Source organism: Camelina sativa, chromosome 7 (assembly GCF_030686135.1).
Source record: "Camelina sativa cultivar CO46 ecotype springtype chromosome 7, ASM3068613v1".
Taxonomy (NCBI): Eukaryota; Viridiplantae; Streptophyta; class Magnoliopsida; order Brassicales; family Brassicaceae; genus Camelina; species Camelina sativa.
This window is the reverse complement of record NC_141886.1, coordinates 3,695,422-3,711,921: the sequence shown is the minus strand read 5'-3', so window position 1 is coordinate 3,711,921 and position 16,500 is coordinate 3,695,422. Positions and strand designations below refer to the sequence as shown.

Below are 16,500 nucleotides of genomic sequence, written 5' to 3'. Positions count from 1 at the left end.
AAAAAGTGGAAACAAAAAATTTAAAACACTAATAATATGACTTTTGAAGTTGTATGGGAAATATTGATCTAATAATACGTTTTATTTGTTTGGTAAGTTATATTTATATAGGAACTTTCTCATTTGAGGAGCCGTCACTACTGACTCAGATGGAAGTGAAATGCGGATCTGAGAAGTTTTGAAGAACCGCCAACTAGTTTTTTTTTTGGACAAATCAGTAGAATTCTACCTGTTCAGTTAACAGTTTAACATATACTTTTTTCAAAAATCTGTTCGAATTAAGACTATTCATATATTCATGTTCCCTTTGATAGTTAATTAGATATATAACAAAAGTGAGAACGTGATATATTTAACCTGTTCTTATTATTTGTCAATTGATTCTATATATATTCATTCCGTTTCTTTTTTTTGGTCAAGATATACAATCGCTTTCATCTTTTTATTTTATTCGGCTCATGTAAATTCAAATACTACTTCTTTGAGAGTTGTAAAGTTTTGTAGTTGGAATCAGTATAAATTAAATTAAGTTAAGTTAATGGCTTATATATGCTGCCGACGTGTTTGTCCTAATGAAAAAGACAAAGTCAGTCGTTTCACGTCATTTATTTTGTCAACAATAAATCAATTATTACTGTTAAATCAAAATATTGTTCTAGTCACGTTAGATAGAAGAAGAAGAAGCTTGCAAGAGTTGAAAAAAAATTATCAAATTTGGATCGAATATATATGCATGGTCCTCATATATATACTTTTTTTCTTGAATATTGGAATTAGGTATATACATCGCCCTACACCCAGAGACTTCTGGCTGTAAATGAAAAAATGATATAGTAGTGTAAATAATATAGTTGAAAAATAACGAATCCTATCAGTGCATGTGTGTGTGTGCCTTAGAAGAAGATCATGTGTTATCTGCTGCTGAACACAAAAAAAAAAAAAGATGAGGACCAACCCAATGCCCTTTTTCATCAACCGCATTACTTGTCCTTTATTCTTTCGACCTCTACGTTACACCAAAAGGAAAGAAACCTCCAACTATATACATTTACTTCTTCTCTCTCTCTCTTTTTTTTTTTTTTTCCATGCCATAAAAATATATGTATATTTATTTCTCTTATAAGATAATGGGATGATATCCATATTGATATATTTAAATATCAACAACAGCGTAAAAACCCACCAAAAAGGCAAAAGGCAGACATTTTGGAAATATATAGATCTATAGCAATAAACTAGTACACATCATTATCTAGATTGGTGATAAGATTTGATGGCCTAACTTCACATTCATAAATATTTGATTTTACCTTATCTGAAAACTTGAAGAAATCATAAATTTATATTTTACTAGTAAAATTAACACATCATTTGACAAGAAAGAAATCTCTTAATTAGGATTTTTATCAAAAGAAAAAATCAATTAAAATAGTTGAATACGAAAACTTAGAAAGATTAGGTAGATGTCGTTAAAATTTTGAATCATAAGACAAGAAATAAGAAAGACATCAAAATGTGATTAGATGATTCGAAAAATGTATATAGGCATAACATTGTTTTCAAAATTGACACATCATAATGAATTCTACTACAATCTAAAAATCATTAAATAATCTTTTTGTTTTACCAAAATAAAATACTACACACTAGCATATGCCATATAGTAATACTAAAAACGGTTCGATAGGGACAGTTAGGTAAATTCCAAAGAAATGTCAACCGAAGAGTTCGGTATAAAATTAAACCGGAACGGTTAAAGAGTTCGTTCTCTTCTTATTTCTTCTTCTTCCTTCTCTTCCACTCTAAACGTCCCCTGCTGCAATTCATTTACAGAGCCACACAGATTGAGACAGAGACAGAGAGAGAGAGAGAGAGAGAGAGAGAGAGAGCAAGAATCTCTTATCAAAAAGAACTCTCTAGTACCACCACTTCTCTTGGATTACGTGAAAAAAAATCTCAACTTTTTGGTTTTGAAGAAGCTCTCAAAATTGAGTTACTCTTCTTTTGTAGAGTCTTTGTGAATCGACCTGTTTTAGGGTTTTGATTCGTCTTATGGAGTTGATCGAATTGAAATAACTACTTTGGTTCCTGGGGAATCTTTTTTTTTGTTTTGTTTTCTGGTTGTGTGAAAGAGAATAAAAAAAAAAAATGTCGACGAAGATGAAAGGAGAGATTTTTATCTCTAAAAGCTTAGTATCTAAGAAATGGACATTATTACTCTGCTTTGGGAGCTTCTGCTTTGGGATACTCTTCACCGATAGGTATGAATTTTTATATAAAGTTTGAATTTTTTTTTTTTTTGTTTCTGGAACAGTATTTGAAGTTGTTCTCCTTTACTATTTTGGATGCTCTTATTATGATTTGTTTTTTTCCACAGATTGATCGAGTTTAAAGAAAAAAATAAGTTTTGTGTTTCAATAGGTTTTGATTACTTTATTCAATTTTAACAAATTTGCTTTTCTTGGATTTTATAAATTTTCCTCCTTTTTGGGTCTTGACTGGTGTATAATCAATCACCATTGTTTTGAACCTCAATGTTTCAACTTTTGATTATTTTTGATCTGATTGGTAATTTCGTTTCTTTTCATTTGCTATTCTCTTTGGTTTGATCAAACAGAATGAGATTTATATCACTCACATGATGACTACTGTATATACCGTTGCATTAAGCTACAAGACATGATTTTTTGAAACTAACACACAACTCACTGTTGTTGCAGAATGTGGAATATTCCAGAGTCTAAAGACATAGCTCGACCATCCGTAACAGAAGCTGAAAGGTTGAAGCTGATCTCTGAAGGCTGTGGTCCCAAAACTGTGAGTGTAATAATGTGTTCTTTGTTGGATTCATTTTTAGTAAAATGAGTTTGCTGTGTTAATGGTCTGATTGGTTTTGCTTTTTTAGCTTTACCAGAAAGAAGTAAATCGTGATCCTCAGGCTTTATTTGGAGAAGTTTCAAAGACTCATAGCGCTATACAGTAAGATAACTCTTAAGCTGAAGCGATCCAAAATACATTATCAGAAGACTAAACCTTCTTATAGCTAAAAACTGTTCTTGTTTAACTTTCAGGACATTGGATAAGACTATTTCAAGCTTAGAGATGGAGTTAGCCGCAGCAAGATCAGCTCAAGAATCTTTAACAAACAGTGCTCCTATATCTAATGATGTAGAGAAGAAGCAATTACCTAGGAAAAGACGGTATTTGATGGTTGTAGGGATTAATACCGCTTTCAGTAGCAGAAAGAGAAGAGATTCTGTTCGAACAACTTGGATGCCTTCAGGTTCTCACTTCATTCTCTATCTTCATTATCTTCAAGATTGCTGATATCAATATGTTTCTTGATGGCTGTATACTGCTTGTAGGTGAAAAAAGAAAAAAGTTGGAAGAAGAGAAAGGAATTATTATACGGTTTGTGATTGGTCATAGGTGAGTTAACTATGTTCTTACATTGTTACTGAGATGATTCGAACTCAGTATTCTCTGTATATCTGATGTTATATTGGTCATTGGTTCTTTAGTGCCACTGCTGGTGGAATACTAGACCGATCCATTGAAGCAGAGGACAAGAAGCATGGAGATTTCTTGAGATTGGTATTTTTTTTATTTTCTCACATCTTTTGATGTCCAAAGCCGTTATTATAGGTTTCTTATCTTCATTTGTGATTCTCTGCTGCTTTTATTAGGACCATGTTGAAGGATACCTCGAGTTATCAGGCAAAACGAAAACATATTTTTCTACTGCGGTTTCAATGTGGGATGCAGAGTTCTATGTTAAAGTAGATGATGATGTTCATGTAAATATCGGTAAGCTCTACAAGGCTAGTAACCTTTTCCCCCATTTTGTATGTTGCTACTTCTTGCTAGTATCAAATGTTTTTATTTTGAAATATCCACAGCAACCCTTGGGGAAACTCTTGTTAGACACAGGAAGAAACCTAGACTCTATATCGGCTGCATGAAATCTGGTCCAGTCCTCTCTCAAAAGTAAAAATCCCATTTCTCTCACTTTCCTTCTTTTATGAATCAGTTTCTTGTTTTTGTTTTAACTCGTGTTTTTGTCTATGGAGCAGAGGAGTTAGATACCACGAGCCTGAGTATTGGAAATTTGGTGAGAACGGGAACAAGTACTTTCGTCATGCTACTGGACAGTTATACGCCATTTCAAGAGACTTGGCTTCTTATATCTCCCTTAATCAGTAAGATTTGAACTTCTTTGTTATTGTATTCATGCCTCATTCTCCATCTAATTTCTCATGTTATAAAATGTTTCAGGCGTGTTCTGCACAAATATGCAAATGAGGATGTTACATTAGGTGCTTGGTTTATCGGGCTTGATGTTACACATATCGATGATAGAAGGCTATGTTGCGGCACTCCTCCTGGTACCTTTCTCCGTTTCTCTTCCTTTCCGCCAGAGTTTCTAGACTCAGTTCAAAAGATTGTAAAGTCGTAAAACATTGTTAGCTCTACGCATCTAACTTGAATATTTTCTTGGAAACAAATGCTAAAAAGCTAAGAATACCTTAACCAGAATCTTGATGTAACGGGTTAATTGCAGATTGTGAATGGAAAGCACAAGCAGGAAATATATGTGTAGCTTCATTCGACTGGACATGCAGCGGTATCTGCAGATCAGCTGATCGGATAAAAGAGGTTCATAAACGATGTGGTGAACCGGAAAACGCTATTTGGAAAGCCAGATTTTGAGGCCTTCCACAACATATTATACATATAGATCATATAAAGAAATGTTTTCAGATCTAAACGGTCATCAAACGATGATCAAGCGGAAAACATATCTTCTTCATATTCTTTATGGACCAAGAAGATACCTACTTCTGTTGTATATCATAGATTCATAGTTACTTACTTACATAGGACAGGACTAGAGAGAGAGAGATGTATGAACTGAACCTCTTTCAAAAATAAGGTTTGCGTTTGAGAAACGGTTTGTAAGAAAGCGTTTTCCGTTTAGTAGATGGAACCTAGACGCTGCAGCAAACGCGCCTGCGTCTCCTTTTCTTTTGGTTGTTTTACTTTTGGAGTGAAGTAAGTATAATTTGTCAATTGTCACTGTGGATTTAGACCAATACACGGTACAAGATTATTGCTTAGAATTTCGATTTTTGGATCATGAATAAGATTTCAAGTTTGTATATCGTCTACTTTATACTTAACTTCAAGTAACGAATGTTTTAATACTGTACCTACTTGTTACAAAAAAATAAATAATTATAACACTTTTTGTGTTTTGTGGGGACTCATAAGTCATAATCATAATGCTCCTTTTATTTACTTACTCTGTGCCACACACAATCTCCAGTTCGGTGGTAGCACGGAGAAGGCCGAGAAGGCAAATCCGGTAAGTTCTGAGACCTGCTTACTCGGAGGGACTGAAATTTTACATTTTTATTCTGCCCACGTAGCTCTCGGACAATGAGGGAGACGCAGCAGGGTCTCATTTCCTACTCGTTGAAAAAGGTCAGATTTTTTGCTCTCTTCCTCCTCTTTTGGTGACTTGGTACGAAGTGGTGAAACATCAAGAACCCAAATGAGTTGTGGGTTTTGTTTAGAGGAAGACCAAATTGATGTGACCAAAAAAAAAAGGTAACCCTCGATGAGCAAAATTGAGCCAAACAAAAATAAAGTCTTTTGTGTCTTTTCATAATTCACGAGAAATTTGATAGGAGTTGCTGTGTCTATGTTCCATTTTTTGGATTCTTCTGTGATTTTGTATTGGGAACGTGTGCTCTTTGGTTTCTTCATCGCCATTTTTACGCCCCTTTTGTATTCTACCGAAACGTTTAGTTTTAGTGTTCCACTTCTCTAATTTGTGAGTTTTCCTCTTACTCTTCTCACCCTTTCCTTCTCCTCTGTACTATTTGGCTTCCCCACAAAGTTTGGTTCTGTATCTGTGAGTTGCTACCATAGTACCATAGTACGATTTGCTTGGTATGTTGTTCAATTTAGAAGTTTCTTATGTGATTGTTGTGATCAATATATGTGTGGTAAAGAGTATTAGTTTTGGTAAATAGCTTATTTTCTCAAAGAGGTGAAGGCTTTAGGGAAAAGGCGAAAAGATATAGAGAGCTAAAATGGAAAAGGAAAGTATGGTCATTTCGCACTATACATGTGAATAGCTATCCAACAAAATAGATAGAAAACAAGCGGTCGGGCTCTTTAGTCTAAAGTCTAGATAAGTATCAGTCCCTAGATAGACTCAACTACACTGTTTCACTATTCTAATCAAAGTTTTTTGTCTGTTTACTACTTTGTAAAGTTGAAAGAAAACGCCTTTTTAGAGATATTTCTCACCACTTTTATGTATCTGCAGGGTATGATATAACATCCAGAGGATACAAGGGGTCAGGGTGAGGGGAGTGTTTACTGTTTACGACTGAAGCTATGACGGAAACGGGTTTCATTCTCATGTTCTTTCCTTTGGTAGTATTGGGATTGTTTGTTTTGAAATGGGTGTTGAAGAGAGTGAATGTTTGGATTTATGAGTCCAAACTTGGGGAGAAAAAACACTATCTGCCACCAGGAGATTTGGGATGGCCTGTCATAGGCAACATGTGGTCCTTTCTTAGAGCTTTCAAAACATCTGATCCTGAATCCTTCATTCGATCCTACAACACAAGGTATATATTAATATCTATACATCGCTCTCTCTTCTCAAACTATTTCACAAAGTGCTTAGTTTCCAATACTTTTGCTTTTTTGCTCTCTCGCTTCTCCATATCATAATTGACAACTTAGAGATACTCTTGGTTTCCTTATTGATGCAGGTATGGGCGTACCGGTATATATAAAGCACACATGTTTGGGTACCCATGTGTACTAGTAACAACACCAGAGACTTGTCGACGAGTACTAACAGATGATGATGCCTTCCACATAGGTTGGCCAAAATCCACCATGAAACTCATTGGCAGGAGGTCCTTTATCGGTATCTCTTTTGAAGAACACAAGCGGCTCAGGCGTTTGACTTCTGCTCCTGTCAATGGCACTGAAGCTCTCTCTGTCTACATACAGTTCATTGAAGAAACTGTTATTACTGATCTAGAAAAATGGTCCAATATGGGAGAAATCGAGTTCTTATCTCATGTGCGTAAGCTTACATTTAAGATCATTATGCACATATTTCTCAGCAGTGAGAGTGAGCATGTCATGGATGCATTGGAACGGGAATATACCAACCTTAACTATGGAGTTCGAGCTATGGGTATTAATCTTCCTGGTTTTGCCTATCATAGAGCTTTGAAGGTAAACCATTAAGCAACCTTTTTTGCCACTTTGTTTCCATTTGTGCATACCTTTTGGGATTTAAGGATTGGTATATTCCATTTATACAGGCAAGGAAGAAACTTGTAGCTGTCTTTCAGTCCATCGTGACTAATCGAAGAAACCAAAGGGAGCAGAACGTTTCATCCAGGAGAAAAGACATGTTAGATAATCTAATAGATGTTGAAGATGAAAACGGAAGAACTTTAGATGACGAGGAGATTATTGATATTTTGTTGATGTATCTTAATGCGGGTCATGAATCCTCTGGACACCTCATTATGTGGTCTACCATTTTGCTGCAAGAACACCCTGAGATTCTACAAAAGGCAAAGGTAAATGAGAAGATATCTTCTTCTTTTTCGTGCCTTTTTCCATTTCACCATTTCAGTTTACAATCTTGAGTTGTGATATTTAAATTACCATAGGAAGAACAAGAGAGGATCTTGAGAAAGAGAGCGCCAGGTCAGAAGTTGACACTAAAAGAGACGCGTGAAATGGAGTATCTTTCTCAGGTTAAGTTTCTGGCTTATATAACATGGTATTATAGTACGATTTGTAACAGTCTTTTACTGATACAAGAGGTTTTACCAGGTTATTGATGAGACACTTCGAGTAATAACATTTTCTCTGACGGCCTTCCGGGAAGCGAAAAGTGATCTCCAAATAAACGGTCAGTATAGTCATTAGCTACATGGAACACGGCAAATCATTTGAAAGCTTCTATAGTTCTCATTTTTCATGTTTTGTTTTCAGGCTATATCATACCAAAAGGCTGGAAGGTTCTGACTTGGTTTAGGGACGTTCATTTGGACCCTGAGATCTACCCGGATCCAAAGAAATTTGATCCTTCAAGATGGAAGGTATCTAGAGATAACAGAGTTCTAACTCTAAACTGTATTTGGTGATTAAGTCTCTTATATGTCAAAAGTAACTGAACATTGTCTTGTTCATTCTATAGGGATACACACCAAAAGCAGGCACATTCCTTCCTTTTGGTTTAGGAAGCCATCTTTGCCCTGGAAACGATCTTGCCAAGCTCGAGATTTCCATCTTTCTTCATCATTTTCTCCTCAAATACCGGTAACTCTCTCTCTCCCTCTCTGTGTATATAGCTCAGCTGAAGAATCATAATGTTTTGTTTCCAATAACGAAATTGCAGTGTGGAACGGAGCAATCCCGGGTGTCCGGTGATGTTCTTGCCTCACAATAGACCCAAAGATAATTGCTTAGCAAGAATCACCAAAACGACGGCGTAATCATTCTGCAAACTAGTTAGACCAAATCCAAATGTATAAGCTTCTTCTCAGGTTTTCCCATTGTTCTCCCTCTTCTCTTAGATCTCGATCCAAACCAACCAGTTTCGGTTTGTGATTTTGGTTTACCAGCAAAAAAAATATATGTATCCATAGAGTTTGAAGGATTTTTCCAAGTAATGTACCAAACTTTTTCAAATAAGGACATATATAAAAAAAAGTAAAATAGAAGTTTCCTGAAATAGTTTGATTGCCACATTAAGGATAATGTGGATTGGAGTAAACTAAGGTTTGTTCTTTTATTTGGCATTTATTAGCCTAATAAATGCATCATTTTATTTCTTCTCTCTCGTTATCTAAATAGTACTAATTTCAAACTTCTAATACAAGTGGAGAATTGACTTCTTCAAAAAATTGAAATATTCAAATTAAATTGGTATTGAGTCTATTGACTAATTGAACTAAATGGAATGGCCCGGCCGGTCCGACTGGTTAACCTGCGACCCGGAGATTTCACCGGTTGGGATATAGTGCTAATAACCGGTAGTAATAAAACCGGCAAAACCCAGAAAAACCGCTATTAACCCGCCACCCGGTGAATCGGTTGACCCGACCAGTTAGCGGTTCAAAAAAATCTATTTGATTTTTGAAAAAATGTATAGTGATTCACAGTTTCAACTACTTTTAGAACCTTTTATTCGTTTAGAGCTTAGACGGTAACACATAACTCACGACACAACTCTCGTCTTATTTGTCATTTATTGAACTTTGGGTAAGAACAATTGGTTATTTTTGAAGATGTTTTATTAGTGTTCTTTATTTTTTTATTTGGATTTAAAATTTTTAATCATTTTATTATTATTATTAAATTTTATACTTTGTTAAACATGATATTCTTTTTTATAATATTTTTTAAAATATTTATTTTATATATATACATTAAACATATTTTACTCAATTGACCCGTAGTTGAACCCAGTTGACCTAGTAACCGAAGAGCTAGTCCGGTTCACAATCCAGATCGGGTTTCAAAACATTGACTAAATGTATACTACTAGTAGATTAGTAGTTGTACTTACTTTTCTCGAATTAAAATTAGAAGACAAATATTTTGTAAGAATTTAGCTAAAATAGAAATATAATTAAAGATAAGAGTTTAAAAAGCCCACAGAGCAGAGAGAACAGAACAGAGAACAACAACAGCACCGTTATCTCCTGTCCACTATCTGAGTGTTTTTTTTATACACAGACAAGACAACAAATAGACAGCTCGAGAGCGAGAGAGAGACTCTAGTTCCATTTTTTATTTTTTTTTACAATTTCTTCTTCTTTCTTTAAATTTAGCAACTTTTTCTCTTCACGCAACAAAAAGCTTCGATTTTGATCCGTAATTAGTGTTTTGCTACATTGGATTCTCACTTTTTCTCGACTGGTGTGTTCCATTCTACATTGGATTTTGTGTGGGGGAAACAGAAAAAAAAAAAATTGGATTTTTATTTTATTTTTCCGGTGAGGAGAAAAAAAATGACGACGAGAGGAAGCAGATCGGAGAAAGTGAAGAGAATTTTTCAACAATTCGACATGAATCGTGACGGTGGGTTAAGCCGTGAAGAGATGTCGTCTCTCGTCGTAGCTGTAAACCCTAGGGTTAAATTCAGCGACGAACAAATCAGCGCGATTCTCGACGAAGTCTTTCGTACCTACGCTGAGTTCATCGACGGTGATAAAGGTTTGACCTTTGACGGTCTTCTCCGTACTTACGACGACGGAGCCGGAGATGTTGATCGTGATTTCGACGCTTTGGGGATTGAGTTCAACAACGCCGATGAGACGACAAAGGGTGGCGGCTCGGAGGCTTCGTCTTCTTCGATTACTGATGAGAGAGCTGTTGAGGCCCAGAAGCAGCAGAGGACGGCTGCTTGGGCTGTTTCTCCCAACCATGGAATCGTTTTCGATGAGACGTGGAAGCTTGTTGATGATTTGGAGATTCTTGTGAAGAGGTTGAAGTCTAAGCAGGAGAAAGATGGGAAATTGAAAGCGGATGGTAACAATAATAACAATGTGGATGCGTTTTCTGATGCTGGATGGTCTAGAGAGTTAGGTCCGTCTTCGGATATTTCTGATAAGAGAACCTATTGGGAAGAATCGAGTCATGATTACTCTGTGTTTGTGAAGGAGTTAGGAGTGTTGAGAAGTAAAGCTGACGGTGCTAGATCAAGAGAAGAAGCTTTTGATGGACATATGGCTATTGGTAGGGTTTTGTATGAGCATCAGTTGTTTAAAGAAGCTCTTGTTAGCTTCAAGAGAGCTTGTGAGTTGCAGCCGACGGATGTGAGACCTCATTTCAAAGCTGGGAATTGTCTTTATGTGTTGGGTAAGTATAAAGAGTCGAAAGATGAGTTTTTGTTGGCCTTGGAAGCTGCAGAGTCTGGTGGGAATCAATGGGCTTACTTGCTTCCTCAGATTTATGTTAATCTTGGTATCTCTCTTGAAGGTGAAGGTATGGTTTTGAGTGCTTGTGAGTATTATAGAGAGGCTGCGATACTTTGTCCAACGCATTATAGAGCTTTGAAGCTTTTAGGTAGTGCTCTGTTCGGTGTAGGAGAGTATAGAGCTGCTGTGAAGGCTTTAGAGGAAGCTATATATTTAAAACCGGATTATGCGGATGCGCATTGTGATTTGGCTTCGTCGCTTCATGCTATGGGTGAGGATGAGAGGGCTATTGAGGTGTTCCAGAGAGCTATAGATTTGAAACCTGGTCATGTTGATGCTCTTTATAACCTCGGTGCGCTTTATATGGATTTGGGTAGGTTTCAGAGAGCTTCAGAGATGTACACTAGAGTTTTAGCTGTGTGGCCTAACCATTGGAGGGCTCAGTTAAACAAGGCTGTGTCCCTGTTGGGTGCTGGAGAGACCGAAGATGCTAAAAGGGCTTTGAAAGAGGCTCTGAAAATGACAAACCGAGTTGAATTGCACGATGCGATATCTCATCTGAAACATTTGCAGAAGAAAAAGGTCAAAAATGGTAATAATGTGAACGAAGAAGGTCCCTTCATCGTTGTGGAACCTTCCAAGTTCAAGACGGTAGGCGAGAAGACTACTTTAAGGCCAGATTTAGCCGTAGCTCTTCAAATTAGAGCCTTCCAGAGAGTTACAAGGCTTTGGAAATGCGATGTTGAAGCATTAAGAAGAGAGATGAGAGACAACATTGTTCCTGTATCTTATTCAGGCAATGGAGGACCAACAAAATCTATAAGGAGACCAAACTTAGAAGAGATTCTCCGGCGTCTGCTTAATGTCCTGAAACCTGAAACTTTTCAAGGAGCGGTCAAGGCCATAAACGAGAAAATCCTCTCAGTGCTCGATGATTCAAGGTCGGGAAGAGTTGATTTAGGAATGTTTTACGCGGTGATTGCTCCTTTATGCGGTGGCCATCCAGACAAAAGGAAAAGAGTTGCATTCGATGCGCTTCTTTGGAGACCTGTAAACGAAGGAAGCTCTCAGATTACAAAGATGGAAGCCGTTAGATACATCAAACTCTTGAGAGCTATCTACATACCGTCACAAGGAATGAGCGAAATGTTAGAAGTCCATGGAGGAGAAACGGAGGATACTTCAACGGTAACGTTCAACCAGTTTCTAGGGATGTACGATGATTCAGAGTGGGGGTTTGGTATCATGTCAACTGTTGTGAAACTCGAAACAAGAGATAGGAATCGACATGGGAACCAGGTTTGTTCGGTTTGTAGGTATCCGGTTATCGGGTCTCGGTTTAAGGAAATGAAAACCGGGTTTAGCCTATGTAACCAATGTTACAGCGAAGGGAAAATTCCTCCAACGTTTAAACAGCAGGAGGAGTATAAATTCAGAGAATATGGGAGTGAAGTGGAAGCCATGAAAGCTAAGTGTGTTTGTTTTTCAATGCAGTCTCATAAAAAACCAATAGTCACTTGAAAAAAAATATTCAGAAGCTTTTTTTCTTTTCTATGTGTGTGTGTGTGTGTTCTAATTTGTAGCTTTTAAATTTATCTGAAGTTGTGTGTATAGAGTTTTGATGCAAGTGTTTTGTTTGGTGAGCAACTACTGTCTGTTGTCTTTTTGTACTCTAAAATTTGATTATTTTTTCCACTCAATTGCAGATTAATATATGACTTTGTCAATGGTCGTGAATGGAATACAATTTCAGAATGTAATTTCTGACATTTTCAGGCTTGGCCCACCTCTTCAAAACTAACAAATTGATATATGTAAAGACTTGTTCTGTCAGGTTCTGATAAATCCAGTATCTAGAAGAGTAAGAATTGTCAGATCTAGACAGTTCAGAATCTAGAATTTTATAGCATCTCTAGTAGCATATTGATGCTAATTTTGGAATGAGTCCTTTTCTTAACCTTTTTATATCTTAGTGGTACTTTTTTGTTTTCTTGCATTTGATTTGACATAACATTGTAGAGAGTTATTACTATAATTTGAGGAACTTAAGAAGAAAGAAAAATAAAGCATATTTTGAGGATCACGTTTTGTTTCCTTAGCTTTGGGGTCATAAGAAGTGACATCAATTTAGGGATCTATATGGATGTGTAAAGAAATAAAGAGACTTCAGATCTAGGAACAGCAGTGTGATGTCAGAACTCAGATAAGGTGCAAGTAGAAAAGACTAAGGAACCTTTGATGTATGGATGGACTAGTTGTTGCATTATTATTCTATCTTCATTTTTCATTTTTCTTTCCAGAGGTGCCGAAATTTAAGGAAATAATAATATGCAAATGACATAAGCCAATGGCAGTGGATGCAACAAGTCGTCTCACTTGCCCAATCACATTCTCCTCCCCGATATTTCCTACTCTCTAGCTCTTCTTTGCTTCTTACGTGTGTAATAACAATTCTCCTTGAAAAAAAAATTTCAAATTACATTACATATGTTATAGGTGGTAGTGGTACACTACTTGGGCGTAGTGAAAGGCAAATTAATTAGTAGTTCCATTGTTAAAAATCTAAACAACAATAAACTCAAGATTAGGATTTGCCTGAACATGATCAGTAAATAGAAAATACTATCATTTTTTAATAAAAATGTTGTCAACTTTGACATATATATTCCACTTGCGAAAATAATGATAATTTTCATATTGTCCATGTATTTAGTCACCACATGGTTGTGTGCTTGGATTTAGACAAAAGAAAAAAGGATATCATACTATATAGTCATTTAAATGCAATTATTTTTCTTGTAGAAATTCATCTATTGTTAAAGCTATAATTAAGTTCGATTTGTACCATGATTTAACAAAAACAAGAAAGTAAAAAGCTCATTCTCATCCCTTTATATTTCTTTTTTTGTTTTGTTGGCCCCTTGAAAGCATGTTAACATTTAAGTTCATAGCACATCCCAAATTGAATACTCTGAAGAGGTTTTTACACAACAAAGACAAATTAAGCTCACAATTAGCTTTCTTTTTCCCAAATCAAAGAAATGGTATATTGCTCATGAGGATGTTCCAAATTAACAAATTCTAGGCATGTTGCTCCAATAGCATGTCCCCAACGAGGCCATTGGATCTACACTGGACGAAGGCGACACCGTGGCTGGTTCCTCCTCCCTGCTGTTACCTTGATAAGTTCCCATAAGAATTGATCCGCTCGGTGGGGCAAGATATGAGGCTTCGTTTTGGATTTCCGTCATCCGGTACCAATCAGGCAACGGTGTCGTTGTTGAAGGGAAGTTGTTGAGAAGGCTCATCAATAAGTCGTCATCATCATCCACCGTTGCTTTCACCATTGTTGGCTCATTGTACTTGTGAATTTTAGGGTTTGCTCCTGTCTCGTCCAACCCAAGTTATATAATATTAAACACTAATTAAAAATGAAAGAGTTGACTAGACCCTAAGATTATAATATCTAATCAAAGATCCATACTAGATTCAATTTCACTTGATTACTCATTTCTTGAAAAAAAAAATCCAAAAAAAAGGTGAAATCCGGATTCAACACTTCCACTTGGCTACTATGCAACAAGGATTGATTTTAACCCCAAAAAAAATGAATATAGAGGGAAGTATATGTTCTTACCGAGTGATGATTGATGAGAAGAGTTAAGATGATCTGTTAACCGATTCTCAAAGTCCATCTTCATCCTCTCCTCTTGAACTTTACATAGATCACTTGAGGAAACCCTAACGTCCTTGAAGAGTCCGCCACGAGATAAGGCTTGAGACTCCTCCAAAAGGGCATCAAGCAGTCCACTGTTTCCCGCAGGTGGCTCAAGATGGACACCATTGTCGGGAATAGGATTAGAACTGAACGAATCGATCGTTGTTTGGTTTGAAGGAAGCTCTAGGACAGTATTTTCTAGTCCTAAAGGGAAAGAACTCGGTCTCATCTCATGGTCTCCCATAAGCAATGAACTGTAACTCAAAGCATCGATGTCTTTCTTATGGTAATTGCTTGTGTCCGAATTCTCAGAGATGAACTCAAGGATGTGGTTGGGATTGCAAAACTCGTTGGACGAAGACGATGAGGACAAAGGAAGAGAGAAACCAAAGTGGCTATTAATATTGTCAGTCTCAAGGCTATTGTTGTAAAGAGAGAACATTTGAAAATTCATCGGTGAATCGGGGATCAGGTTTAGGCCAGGATTAGTAGAGACTAAGGGATCATTAGGACGCATCTTTTTGGAAGGTTGAGAAGAGGAAGAAGAGAACGAAGAAGAGGATATAGATGATGAAGTATTAGAAGAATTAGTGTATTGAATCATGTTTTGTTGGTTATGATGAAGAAGATCTTGGTTTTGGAACTGAAAGGAACTTAGATCAAACTCAAACTCATCATTATCATCGTTATCATCAATCCCTTGATGATGCTGATGAGTGTCATGAGGGTATAAAGGCAAACCAGCTCGTTGTCTTCTCTTCATCCTTGTGTTCCAATAATTCTTAATCTCGTTATCTGTTCGTCCTGGTAACTACACTTACATCAAAACATCAAAAAATGAATATATCAAACAAAAAATTTAGAGATGCAAGATGATTAATTATGCCAAGAGAGAGAGAGAGAGAGAGAGAGAGAGAGAGAGAGAAAGAGAGATTCAAAGTTCAAACACATTAAATCATGAAAATTGTGTGTGTGTTAATCAAGAAAAAAAAACAAATCAATTTTTAGTTTCTTGAATTGAAGAAAACAAAGAAGGAGAGATTAGTTTATAATAATAAATTTAAAAAAAAAACTTTAAAAGAAATGAGAAAAAAAGAACAAACATGAGAAGCCATACGTGCCCATTTGTTTCCGAGCTTAGCGTGAAGCTCAATGATGATCTTTTCTTCATCAGGAGTAAAAGATCCTTTCTTAAGATTTGGCCGGAGATGATTAGCCCACCGTAGACGACAACTTTTCCCACACCGGAGCAAACCTGAGTTCTTTTGCACGGCGTTCCAGTTACCTTCACCGTGTTTCCTAACGTACTCCGTCAAGATCGCATCCTCCGTCGCCGTCCACGGTCCTTTCTTCAACCCTCTTGCCTCCATAGCCGTCGTCGTCGTCGTCGTCTCTTCACCACCGTCCATCTTATGGAACACGACGACCCTCCGATCAAGGAGGAAAAAAAGGATTTGTTTTCTCTCTGTTACTTGATGATATATACGATGTTTTTTATGTAAGTAAAATATTTTGTATATATGAGTATTATTGTGTGTTTTGGAATTAGATATATAGAGAGAAAATGAGGAAAAGGGGTGAATTTTCTTTTTGGGGGTGTTTGGTCTATATTTGGAAGAAAAAAAATATATAAATTTGTATTTTGATGATTATTACGTAATAATTTGTTGTTATTTCACGTGCTTTATTTAAACTTTTTTAATGCCTTGTTTTGTCTTCTCTTCTCTTTTGGTCTTTTCATTAGAGAGAAGACAGAGAGATTTTAAGAAATTACAGAAATGATAGAGTCGATGAGAGAGAGAGAGA

General features: G+C 36.4%; 4 protein-coding genes across 9 annotated transcripts; 3 read left to right on the top strand and 1 right to left on the bottom strand.

Moving 5' to 3' along the window:
* Positions 1-1,746: 1,746 nt before the first annotated feature.
* Positions 1,747-5,161, top strand: LOC104700215 (putative beta-1,3-galactosyltransferase 3). Its single transcript, XM_010415693.2, has 11 exons — positions 1,747-2,261; positions 2,721-2,817; positions 2,906-2,979; positions 3,072-3,283; positions 3,366-3,429; positions 3,522-3,594; positions 3,687-3,807; positions 3,900-3,987; positions 4,074-4,199; positions 4,276-4,385; positions 4,562-5,161. The coding sequence occupies exons 1-11, from the start codon at positions 2,149-2,151 to the stop codon at positions 4,708-4,710; spliced, it is 1,227 nt and encodes a 408-aa protein (XP_010413995.1). The 5' UTR covers positions 1,747-2,148; the 3' UTR covers positions 4,711-5,161.
* Positions 5,162-5,233: 72 nt separating this feature from the next.
* LOC104700214 (ent-kaurenoic acid oxidase 2) lies at positions 5,234-8,785 on the top strand. 5 transcript variants are annotated; one of them, XM_087456729.1, is made up of 10 exons: positions 5,307-5,365; positions 5,430-5,484; positions 6,338-6,644; positions 6,792-7,269; positions 7,359-7,622; positions 7,716-7,802; positions 7,882-7,960; positions 8,044-8,150; positions 8,249-8,370; positions 8,450-8,785. In XM_087456729.1, the coding sequence occupies exons 3-10, from the start codon at positions 6,409-6,411 to the stop codon at positions 8,544-8,546; spliced, it is 1,470 nt and encodes a 489-aa protein (XP_087312855.1). In that variant the 5' UTR covers positions 5,307-5,365; positions 5,430-5,484; positions 6,338-6,408; the 3' UTR covers positions 8,547-8,785. The 5 variants fall into 5 exon arrangements, with proteins under 5 accessions (XP_010413993.2, XP_019082974.2, XP_087312855.1 ...); XM_019227430.2 differs by having other exon boundaries at positions 5,430-5,610; XM_010415691.3 differs by having other exon boundaries at positions 5,234-5,610.
* Positions 8,786-9,686: 901 nt separating this feature from the next.
* Positions 9,687-12,703, top strand: LOC104700213 (putative TPR repeat-containing protein At2g32450). Its single transcript, XM_010415690.3, has one exon. The coding sequence runs from the start codon at positions 10,068-10,070 to the stop codon at positions 12,495-12,497; it is 2,430 nt and encodes an 809-aa protein (XP_010413992.1). The 5' UTR covers positions 9,687-10,067; the 3' UTR covers positions 12,498-12,703.
* Positions 12,704-13,841: 1,138 nt separating this feature from the next.
* Positions 13,842-16,300, bottom strand: LOC104700212 (transcription factor MYB101-like). 2 transcript variants are annotated; one of them, XM_087456585.1, is made up of 3 exons: positions 15,812-16,300; positions 14,614-15,505; positions 13,842-14,361 (listed from the first exon to the last, which is right to left on the bottom strand). In XM_087456585.1, exons 1-3 carry the CDS (start codon positions 15,863-15,865, stop codon positions 14,048-14,050), a joined length of 1,260 nt encoding a protein of 419 aa, XP_087312711.1. In that variant the 5' UTR covers positions 15,866-16,300; the 3' UTR covers positions 13,842-14,047. The 2 variants fall into 2 exon arrangements, with proteins under 2 accessions (XP_087312711.1, XP_010413991.2); XM_010415689.3 differs by having other exon boundaries at positions 15,798-16,286.
* Positions 16,301-16,500: the final 200 nt, after the last annotated feature.